At 38.5% G+C, this 12,366-nt stretch overlaps 1 protein-coding gene across 2 annotated transcripts in view; it reads left to right on the top strand.

Moving 5' to 3' along the window:
- Nucleotides 1-936: 936 nt before the first annotated feature.
- Nucleotides 937-12,366, top strand: part of grin2ab (glutamate receptor, ionotropic, N-methyl D-aspartate 2A, b) — a 135,092-nt gene continuing 123,662 nt past the window's right edge. The window contains exons 1-3 of one of the 2 annotated variants that reach the window (XM_051702155.1): nucleotides 937-1,156; nucleotides 1,696-1,876; nucleotides 8,804-9,199. In XM_051702155.1, the coding sequence (XP_051558115.1) occupies nucleotides 8,819-9,199 (381 nt within the window). In that variant the 5' untranslated portion in view covers nucleotides 937-1,156; nucleotides 1,696-1,876; nucleotides 8,804-8,818. The remainder of the gene's footprint in view (nucleotides 1,157-1,695; nucleotides 1,877-8,803; nucleotides 9,200-12,366) is intronic. The other variant, XM_051702156.1, reaches the window with a different exon arrangement.

Below are 12,366 nucleotides of genomic sequence, written 5' to 3' on the forward strand. Positions count from 1 at the left end.
TTCTCCGTTTTCACTGAGACAGTTAGGAGTCGATTCGTTGAACGGTTTTGCTCTCTTTAACACGTGGAGGCGAGACTGGACGGGACATGGTTTTGCAACACCAAACGGGAAAATTACTTGTTTAATGAGGCACAGTGTGATTGAGAATTTTACACAATTTTCCATTGTGATCATGGACTGTTAATGGCTCTCATTATCATCTGCGACTGTATGAACGTGTGTGTGTGTGTGTGTGTGTGTGTGTGTGTGTGTGTGAAAGAGAGAGAGAGTGAGAGAGTGAGAGACCCCCCCCCCCCCCCCCCCCCAAAAAAAAATCTATTTACTCGATTCATGGAGTGTGCGTCTGAGAGCAATGGTCTGTAAAGTTGGGTGGAAATATTAACGCGCGCCAAGGTACCTTTTTTAAATCTTCTAATTGATTATCGCACAGTATGCATATAAGTTTTGAGAGACTAGTCCTTTTACGTAAACATATGGTAAATCAATACCTTTACCTCTCATATGTTTACGTTTAATTATAGCTGATATAGGGTACAGGAACTGAGTTGTATTTGGCGCGGAGCGCGTGGGAGGCATTGGCAAGTACAGTCTCAATTCCGCGCTGAGATGTAAAAGCGCGTATACAAGCTCGATACAGTTTGACTGCGCTGATGTCTCGAGTTCAGTCGACGGTGTCGCAGAGGAATCTCTACCCAAAATAGACCTCATCAGCGTTACCGACGAATGCACCTGTGAATTCGGTGTTTTCTTGTTGGTTTCTCCAAAAGGACGTGCTATTGACGGAATCCCCCTCAGAGGAGGCACACGGACCTGTTCCACCAGATCCACTGCGGAACGCGCTCGAGACTCCAAAATAAAATAAAAAAACGATTAAAATAAATAATAATAATAATAATAATAATAATAATAATAATAAAAATCTATTGGATCGTTGGTTTTTGGTCGGATAATTTTTTTTTCCTTACCTTTTTTTTTTTTGGCGAATCGCTGTAAGGAATAGTCACGGTAAACACAAGGGCACTGGTGGAATAACGCTGATAAGAGCGCTGAACTTGACGGATTTGTTTATAAAGAACGAGCAAGGTTACACGATGAAGAGTCGGGACATTGTGTAATTCACGAATAGAATGTTGGATGTGTATAAAGAGGATATAAGGTAAGCTGTTCTCTTTTTACTTTCAATTAAATGTCAAATGTGCTATTTCCATCTTATTTTCCAATACCAAATGAGGGTTCCTTCTCTCATGGGAAAAGGGGAATCGTTGGAGCTTGACGTTGACGAAATCGTCGGCGTATTTTTGTGAAGGGAGAAATTATTTCAACCGCCTTGATGCGCAACACCTGCTGCGCGAGCGAGCGCCCTACATACAGACAAATCCCGCGCGCGTGAGGGGAATACCGCACCGCTCGTCATTTAAACACGCCGGGTCTCTCATATACCTTTTAAACACTGACTATCTTCTCTAACTCGAAGCTCACGGAGTCTTATTCCGTAAGACGCCGTTAGTCTCTGAGGTTAGCTATTTGGTTCTGTGCGGGGGAACCGTTACGTTTCCACGCAGAGCAGTTTTCCCGCGAGCCCACTCTCGGGTGTGCCATGAACACGAACGATAAGTTATAAGAAATGCACTAAAAGATCAGTTTACCACATTTATGTTAACCCAATTCAGGAAAATTTGCTTTACTTTCTTTCAGAACACTGAATACTTAAGCTCCTGTCAAGGTGGTGCACCGAAGGTCTGAAAATGCGCCGAGGAACGCGTCTCCTCTGTCAGGAAATCTTCGTGGATAAAATTCACAGGACGTCGCTCACTTTCACAGATGGCACATTTCAACCTCGCCGAGTTTTCTTCACTGACACATCGTGACACGCAAGGTAAGATAGCCTACGGGTTAAACATTGAACGTTTAGTAATAGGCGCGAAACGGCTCTGGCGGGAGATCCGACAGGGGGCGCCGTTGTCTCGCGGGTTCCGCCGACACTGGGAATGAGGGACTTGCAGATTTGGGTGCAGTCACGTTGTCCAAGCACATTTTTGATGTTTTCCTCAAGCTTACAAGCCCAGTCCTTAAAATAGTATTTCCTGTAGTGGAGGGTACAATTTTGAAAAAGCCGAAATATTCTAAAACTTCCTCCTTCCTACACACACGTGCATGTATGACTGTTGACAAATGATACAATTACCACCCAAATATATTGCATTAAATGAATATTCTGGGTTTAATACAAGTTCAGCTCAATCAACAGCATTTGTGGGATAATATTGATAAAAAAATAAAAAAAATAAATCTGGATTCCAGTGAGGCACTTACAATGGAAGTGAATGGGGCCAATTGGTAAAGGTCCAAATAATCACCATTTCAAAAGTATAGCCACAAGACATAAACAAAATGCATGTTAACCTGATTTTAGTGTGATAACAGCACTCACTAACCTTTTTCTGTGTAACGTTATAGCCAATTTTACAACTTCGTTGCCATGACGTAATGACAACAAACCCTAAAATGACTGTAAAAATGTCAGTTTAAACAACTTTACAGCTCAAATAATATGCAAGTTTTAACAGAAGAATTAATGTAAGGGCTTTTATAAAATTATAAGCTTCACATTTCTGCCTTTAAACCCTCCAAACATTGGCCACATTCACTTCCATTGTAAGTGCCTCACTGCAACTTCAATTTTTGCTTTATTTTTTGTGGTAATCAACAGTATACCACAAATGCTGGCGATTGAGCTTAAATTGTATTGAACCGTAATTATTCCTTTAATGCGTTTGCTCACTTACCTTTATCGGGCCATCTCTTGTGATGCCTTAAAATGGAAAATTATGTGTAAGCGTATATGTTTGTTGGAAAAAGTGATAGATGGGGGAGGAGGACCTAGTACAGGTGCTTATTTTGAGAGTACTCATAAATGTTGACCCCCCAACTCTTCCACAAAGTCAAACTCCGAAATCCACCCACAACCTCCTCTTTCACTTGCGAAGAGAAGTGATCTCAGAGGTGATGTTCTGCTAACAGTGGAGCCGATCTACACTTGGCACTTTACGCTCTGGTTTTGAGTTATAAAATATGGGCTGTGACAGATCATCAAAAGTGTGGTCTGTACTTTCAGGCACATACTCGGAGACAACGTCCAAACCTCGCTTGTACAAACACTCATATTGGTAAGAAGTTTCTGGCAGAGTTGCTAAAAATTTGATGAGTAAAAAGTTTGTGTTTGTAAGTGAAAAGACTTTGCACTTTGAGCATTGGCTGCTCTGCAATTGTAACCTGCTAGTTTGGGTTAAATATGAAAATATTACAAGCAATTTACTTGTAAAATGTCCAGCAAATCTCACAAATGCACAGAGAATGAGTGAGAGAGATGCCGAGTGATGTGTTGCATTTTTGCACAAACTAAGTGCTACTGTAGGTTGGGCCTAAGGGCATGGTTGTTTTGCTGGGATGGCACTGTAAGTATGCCAGTTATGGACGTTAGCGAGTATATTAAATGAGAAAGTAACGGCCAACAGAGCACAACTGCTTGTCTCTGGAATCTCTAATGTGGCCATTGAGGCACATATTACTTTGGACCATTGCAAACAACCAGTGCAACCATCAAGAAAGCAATTAGTGTGCTTACAATACATCTGAATGTTTTAGCTGTCAAAAGATAAAGCCTCTTACTCTCTGTGATTATTGTTCGGCAACAATTGAAATTGCATCAATAAATTATTAGTTTGTCAAGTGTTAAACAAGTCATTGCTTCATTTATGGAAATATTGCATTGTAGGCAGTGACAATCATCCACTTGGACTATACTGCTGTGCTAATATAATGATACTTTGATAAAATACTGTAATAAATCATTATACTCTGTGATAGGTGTGTGTACAGTATATGGGCAGTTCACATCATATTTTACAGCAGTGTCCTGCAGTGTGACATGCTATACACCATCTAAAAATTTTTGAAATATCATTTTTCTAATTGTTTTATAATTATTTTGCATGCTTTCTTATAACCTCATATTAATTAAGATAATAAATGGCATGTTGGTACTTTGAAAAATTAATATGTCACACCACAGGACTCTTTTAAATTAACTGCAAAATTAAAAAAGGTGATAAAAAATAGTGAAAATATAAATGGTGACCAGTTACAGCATCAAAACTATACACTTCCCCTAGTAATAAGGGCTTGGGGCAAAAAACGCCATCGAAAATGACAAAAATGCCCCCATAATGAGTTATGATGTTCTTATCTGTAACATCTGATATATTTCTTATATTTTGCATGATTAGATTTGTGGTCATTTTAATTTGTATTAATTTTGTATGTTTAGAAATGTCGTGCCCTGATCAAGGTAAAAAATGCCCCTGAAAATCAAATCCAGGGGGCAAGTATTGCCCTTAATGGAAAAGTTAATTGCTGACACTGATATAAGACCATGTTATTTGTTTAAATATAAACACCCATATATATGTATTTATAATATATTTAGTGGAACATTCCAGGGTGAGATTATTATTTTTTTAAAAGCCAGCCATTTATGAGTTTTTTTTTATTTTTTTTTTTGCTTTGTGCTGCATCCTTTGTTGAGGACAGCAGAAATAAAGTACTTCTCACAACAGCTGATGGTAGCACATTCTTATCACATTGATTGTTGCTGAGAACCCCAAACAAACTCCCAGAATTCAAGCGAGACTGTGGAATTTATTGCATTTTATAGATTTTCATAATGAATTTTGATAAATTACATGGAACATACTGCATATTAAGGGACAAGCTCACACTGCTCCATGAGGGTGTACATGTGTCCTTTTGTGTTGGTTTGGTTGAGAATGTTTCAGTCATTAGTAACAATTACAAGCAACAATATCTTTGAATGTAGTTCATGTATCCTCCATTTGAAGGGCTTGAATGTAGCCTATATATTTACAGTATATTCATGTAAATCAACACTTCTTCATCTGAGTACTCTGTCATCTGTGGTTGGTGGCTGTTGCCCAAAACTATACACTTGTCAAAAGCTTGTCAGTGAATAAAATAGAGGTGCAAATATGACTGATGACTGCATTCCAGGAATGAAGCAGACGTATCCAGTGACATTTCTGAAAGTGAAAATTTCAGTGTGAATTTGACCTTGAAGCTTACGTTTGATAGCAAAGTGGCACAACCATGGTTGAAGAAGCCAAATGAACAAAAAAAGTTAAAGGAAAATGCGTAGTTAATCTAAAAATTAAAAATCATCCAGAATTTCTTTATTCCGTGAAACACTAAAGGAGATGTTTTGAAAACGTTCACTTTACTGTTTTCAATTCAACGAAGTGAATGGAGATAGATGCTGGCGAGCTCAAACAATGATGAAATGTGAACCAAAAAATTTAATCCATACAACACATGCATTAAATGTTATTCACATACTTTCAAATATGATACAAGAAAACACGTTACCCCATTAGTTCTTGCATGTGCCTTAATTAGGGCTGCACGATATGGAGGAAAAATGTGATATGCAATACGATAATCCTATCATGACATTATCGGAGTGTGCGGAACATCGGAAACCTCACCGCCCAAATAAACTGATGTTTATTGGAATAAAAAGGACCATTTATCCCAGAGATCACAAACGTAGTTGTTGTTTTTTTCCAAATTGCTAATAGACTGTGTAAAATATTAAGTTTTTTACCATTAGCCATGTAGTATTGTGGGATATCCTAAAATAATAATGTTCGTATTATTTTCAAAATGAGCTCAGTCAATGTGGGACTTTTATTTTCAAAAATTATGTCCAGAAGCGCTTGCCATAGATTCATTTTTTGCTTTGGTTTAACGTGCTTGTTGTCATTCCGTGCTGAACTTGAGACTGAGAGGAATGATTTCACAGGACAATCCATTAATTGAAACCCATCCTTTGATATATCCACACAGACTACAGCGGCCAATAAACAAGCCAAGTTTAAGTTTGCATACTGGCATCTGGTCTCATTACTATCTGCACACACAATGCAGAGTGAAAGCACAAGACAGCGCCGGTTACAGCTACATACAGCTGAAGTCAGAAGTTTACATACACTTATGTTAAAGTCATTAAAACTCATTTTTTAACCACTCCACAGATTTCATATTAGCAAACTACAGTTTTGGCAAGTCGTTTAGGACATCTACTTTGTGCATGACACAAGTAATTTTTCCAACAATTGTTTACAGACAGATTGTTTCACTTTTAATTGACTATATCACAATTCCAGTGGGTCAGACATTTACATTCACTAAGTTAACTGTGCCTTTAAGCAGCTTGGAAATTCTAGAAAATTATGTCAAGCCTTTGGGCAACACTTTTAATTGGCTAATTGGAGTCAGTTGGAGGTGTACCTGTGGATATATTTTAAGGCCTACCTTCAAGCTCAGTGCCTCTTTGCTTGACATCATGGAAAAAGCAAAAGATATCAGCCAAGACCTCAGAAAAAAAGAATCTGATTTATCCTTGGGAGCAATTTCCAAATGCCTTAAGGTATCACATTCATCTGTACAAATAATAGTGCGCTAGTATAACACCATGGGACCATGTAACCATCATACCACTCAGGAAGGAGACGCATTCTGTCTCCTAGAGATGAGTGTAGTTTGGTGCGAAAGTGCAAATCAATTTCAGAACAACAGCAAAGGACCTTGTGAAGATGCTGGAGGAAACAGGTAGACAAGTATCTATATCCACAGTGAAACAAGTCCTATATCTACATAACCTGAAAGGCTGCTCAGCAAGGAAGAACCCAGTGCTCCAAAACCACCATAAAAAAGCCAGACTACAGTTTGCAAGAGCACATGAGGACAAAGATCTTACTTTTTGGAAAAATTTCCTCTGGTCTGATGTAACAAAAATTTAACATTCTGGCCATAATGACCATCAATTTGTTTGGAGGAAAAAGGGTGAGGCTTGCAAGCCGAAGAACACCATCCCAACCGTGACGCATGGGGGTGGCAGCATCATGTTTTGGGGGTGCTTTGCTGCAGGAGGGACTGGTGCACTTCACAAAATAGATGGCATCATGAGGAAGGAAAATTATGTGGATATATTAAAGCAACATCTTAAGACATCAACCATGAAGTTAAAGTTCGGTCACTAATGGGTCTTCCAGATGGGCAATGACCCCAAGCATACCTCCAAAGTTGTGGCAAAATGACATAAGGACAACAAAGTCAAAGTCAGTTACACCAGTTCTGTTTCGAGAAATGGCCCAAAATTCCAGCAACTTGCCAGAAAATTGTGAGAAGCTTGTGGAAGGCTTATACACAAAATATTTGACCCAAGTTAAACAATTTAAAGGCAATGCTACCAAATACTAACAAATTGTATGTAAACGTCTGACCCACTGGGAATGTGATGAAAGAAATAAAAGCTGAAATAAATAATTATGTCTACTATTATTCTGACATTTCACATTCTTAAAATAAAGTAGTGATCCTAACTGACCTAAGACAGGGAATGTTTTCTACGATTAAATGTCAGGAATTGTGAAAAACTGAGTTTAAATGTATTTGGCTAAGGTGTATGTAAACTTCTGACTTCAACTGTATGCACAAATTGTGACACGCTCCATCATTTGAGTAAGCGCATTTACACTGCATGCACACACACATAAAGTGACAATGCCCAGCCTATTCTCTGCAATCTGCATCTTCTTGAACGTTACTGTATTAAAATCATCATCGCAAGCCCTTGAATATTATGATATGTACATTTGCAATATTTTGATAAATTCGATATATCATGCATCCCTAGCTGTAACTGATCATGACCTGCCAAATTGTAATATGCAGAAGAGTGTATTAGATGTGAGAGCTGTGCCAGAGGCCAAGATTTTCAGTGAATAACATCTTAAATTTGGCTCTGTTCCTCATACAATGTAGATGAGAGTAGTATGGAATTATTTAATTATGCTTTTTTGTCATTTGTGGGGTAGCATCCATCCCCATTCACTTTATTTGTATGGAAAAGAGCAGCACAGACATTCTACCTAACATCTCCTTTTGTGTTCCACGTAAGAAAGAAAAACATTCAAGTTTTGGATGACATAAGGGTGAGTGCATGATTCCAGAACTTTTGGCTGAACTGTTCCCTTAATACTATGGGATAAACACAGCTACTTCCATACAGATGTTGACTTTTACATTCAATCTCTTGAGATTGGACCATCTTTGAACTGCTGACATCAGCGCACTTAAATTTAACCATGTGTAAGCTATTCTTCACTCATGAAGTTATAATGCACTCCAGTTAGTACTTGGTTTCATCAATTATTACTGTAATTTAAAAGACAGCTATACTAGCCATCTGGAATCATCCAGGCATGAAAATTCAGCCCAGTATTGTAATAAACTATTGAAGAATCCTATCAATTAGGCAGGCCCTTTAAATACAACCACACTGATATATTGTAAGATGGCAAGACAGTACATTAGAATTAATTGGTAATAAGTGAACCACTATTCCATTAAACTGTTTAGACTAATTGAAAAGTATTGACTCTATATGATTGAGTATTTGTATAGAGTGGCATGCCATCTTAACCTTTAAAAGTTTGCCTTGTGCATTCACTTCCCATTCATTATCAGTCCACTTACTGAATCACTGTGAGCAGAGTAATGGGGTGGATGTAATGTATTTTCTTGCATTATTTGATTTTGTACTGGTTTTCTTCTGTAAGCCTGATTTGCCAAAGCTTTTAATGCATTGTCTTGTATCTGAGCATGAGGTTTGCATGACAAGGTGTTACGACCAGCCAGATGTAGCTTATTTGTCTCATCCTAACAGGGGCTGAAGCCAGGAATGATGGGAGCTGTAGTTTGGTCGATGGTTTTATGGACTTTGCTGGGTTGTTCGCTGGCCGCAGAGAAGCCCCCGTCCCTAATTGTTGCTGTGATTCTGGGACAAACCCCCACCGTATCCGAGTCAGCCTTGCGTCCAGCTCATGGGATAGGTGCACCACTGGATGTGACTGTACTCAGTGTCCAGGTGAACCAGACGGACCCAGGAAGCATGCTCACACACCTGTGTGAGCTCATGTCACGTCAGAGACTTCACGGGCTGGTCTATGGAGACGGTACAGACCAAGAAGCAGTGGCACAGATGCTGGACTTTGTTTCCTCTCAGACATCCATGCCCATACTGGGAATTCATGGCGGCTCTGCCATGACCATGGCCGAGAAGGTAAGCCAGTATCTTTCCTTGGTGTGTTTACACTGGACATTTTCAGCAATCCACCTCATACCTGACATCAATCTGATGTTATCCATCAAGACATTGACCACCATTAAAGCAAGTGTGTGAGAATAAACCTACATTAGGTCAATGAACAGAATGAACAAACAGAAGAAGCCTATAACTTGTTTCATTTATAAGAATGTCTGTAAAGATACGCTGGAACCAAGGTACGCTATTCCCTCAAGATGTTTTTGTTTTTTTACTGACACTGATGTGGCCATGCACTACACAATATTTATGGGTCTACAATCAAGTAAAGTAGAACGCTTAGAAGTTGTTGCGAAAAATCAAAGTTTTATTAATGAGTTAAAAGAAAAAAAGAGTACAAGATACTGCAATATATCAAAGTCATGAATCACAATACACTAAACATAAAGAATTGCAAAATTGTTATGTTGCAACCCAGATATCGATATAATATTGCATTGCCAGGTCCCTACTGATTCCACCCACTATGGAACACTAAAAGAGATGTTTTGAAGAATGTTGACACTGCTCATCATTACACGAAAACCCATGGACATTTTGAGCAACCGACCTCAGAATATTTCATCATATATGGCATTAATCTGATGTTTTCCACCAAGGTCTATACAAACAACTCTATTTCAAATATCCGGTGCCATGTTTTGGACCATCTAGCTATGTGGCATTAAACGAGACACAATTCAGATACCTGACAGATTTTCTTTAGCAGTGATGCCATCTGTATCGGACACAGCCTGACGGTTTGCCAGTCTTCCTGTCACTGTCCCTCTGTCAGTCTGTTTGTTTCTGCAAAGTTGGCAAAGAGCTGTTTTTGTGGCAAAATCAGTTGCAATTGTGTGGGTGTGACAGAATATCAGTGTAACAAACCGACAGGGTTAGTGACAGACATGTCAGTAGGGTTTAATGCAAAACTCAAGAAAGTTTACGATTATGTTTCGATTCATCAAAGCTGCCCTTACAGTTAACATTAAGCATTTGATGTTTACATGATGATTTAGGTTATTATACTACGAAATAGCTGCATTTGACTATTAGGTTATTACTGTGCAGCATTCATCCGCATGAACTGTAGAAACCTCTTGCAGGCGACCATGTCATCCCGTTGCATCATCTGGCTTACTTCACTTTAAACTACCCGTCCAAATAAAGATTTGATCATTTTATATGAATGCATAATCTCTTAAACAGTGATGAAATAACCTCAAAGTAAGTGGATTATACTGTTCTATCAGTGCCCTTTTATTAGTAACGATTCTCGTTGACGAGCTTTAACCAGTAAGGGGTTTTGACAAGTTGATTCTCATGCAATGTGTCTAATTTTGCATGATTAATAGATTTGCTTTTGTTTTGTTTTAATTTTTACAAATGTTGTTTGTGAGACTTATATCTCATAACTCGTACCTTACAAACCTCATATTGTGTTTAAATTTAAAGTCAATATGAAATTAAAATGGACCATATTTACTTTCTTAATACACACTTTCCTGGTCTTATTGTCCATGATTCATTCATTCTTCCATCATCAGTTATTCCAAAGAATGTCTTCATAATCTTTCATTAAAATGTTGTTTCCATCCATCCACATACAGATTTGATCATTTTAGATGTATGCACAATTTTCAAACAGTGATGAAATAACCTTAAAATACTTAAGTGGCTCCTACTGCTTGCATTGTAATGATTCTCGATGAAAAGCTTAAACCAAAAGCGAATAGTTCATTCTCTTGTTATGTGTGTTTACCTGTAAATGATTAAAAGATTCCCTTAAGTTCCCTTAAGTTCGAATTTTTACAATCCACTTAGATTCTGATTGTATGTAAGCAGAGATGTTTGTGATGGCAAATATATTGAAAGATGCTTACAATTCATAAGATTCAGATTTTTCAATATCTCCTTTTCTTGGAGCTACATCCTCCAACTTCGTTTTGACACATTAGGCCCCTGTGCTGCTGGAGAGCTGGAAGGATAATAATTGAAGAGTCTCTTCTGGAGGGAAACACTGCACAGGGAGTCAAATTCCAGGGCTGATGTGAATGAAACTCAAACATTAAGAGGCCCCCTGCTTGCTGTTTCCCATAACACTTCTCCTCCTTTCTTTAAATCATCTCCCAGAGTTCCTTTTGATGCTCTAGCTGATACAAGCATTGCTGTATTGGCTGTGCAAAAATGTCAGCCACTTTATTTTCCCAGTCCGTCTGAAATAAAATGATTTTATTTATAAATATCAATAAAAAATGTCTTTGTTTTATATTTAAATAACTTCTGACTGTTACACCAAAGCCAGCTCATAATGTTTTGGATTCTGTCCTACTCATTTAAATCATCTTTTTTTCTAACCATATATGTACATACACAGTTGTAGCCAGGACCGTATTTAGGGCGATGTAACCGGTGTGGTTGGATCCGGAATGCGATCACTACTGACAGGGTCATCATCGCACCCCCAACACCCTCCTCTTTGGGACATCAAGAGGCATTGCACACTTGACATCGCCTTAGGCCTTGCCCCTTTACTAGCAAAGACCCTGGTTGTAGCTATATTAACATTGTGGCTCATTCATGAAGCCAGAGTAGAACGTATTTTTGTGTCAATTGTACGTAAAACCATTCTTATGTGGATTGTCCGTTAGTGACGCTTTTAATCGAGGTACAGTGGGTTTTTGTGTAGTTGAGCTGCAGTCTTCTTCTGTCTGTCCAGTTATACATGACAAAATTAATAATCGATTATTTGAAGGATGAATGCTAGCTTAGCAAGTACAGGTAATACATGTTGCACGTCACTTCTATCTTTTGAAGCATGAGCAAGATGCAGATACCATTGTCAATTCATGTGTATACATGCTGGACAAAGCAGAGATACAGATGGCTAAAAAGACAAATTATTGTTTTAGTCCGACTGAAATCAAACTTTTAAAGTGCATGCAAGCTCACTGAATGGGAGTGCAGACAGTGATCTGTTGCCTGATAAAGTTGAATACTGCAGTCGAGTAGGAATGCCAAAACCAACAGCACGGGGAACAACACACTGTGAACGGGACTTCAGTGAACATTCTGATGTGATGTGTAGTTTTGACGCTTCCAGTGTAGACAGGGGCATCACTTTGTTTTAAAAAGTGGTAGGGACA

Source organism: Myxocyprinus asiaticus, chromosome 7 (genome assembly GCF_019703515.2).
Source record: "Myxocyprinus asiaticus isolate MX2 ecotype Aquarium Trade chromosome 7, UBuf_Myxa_2, whole genome shotgun sequence".
Classification (NCBI taxonomy): domain Eukaryota; kingdom Metazoa; phylum Chordata; class Actinopteri; order Cypriniformes; family Catostomidae; genus Myxocyprinus; species Myxocyprinus asiaticus.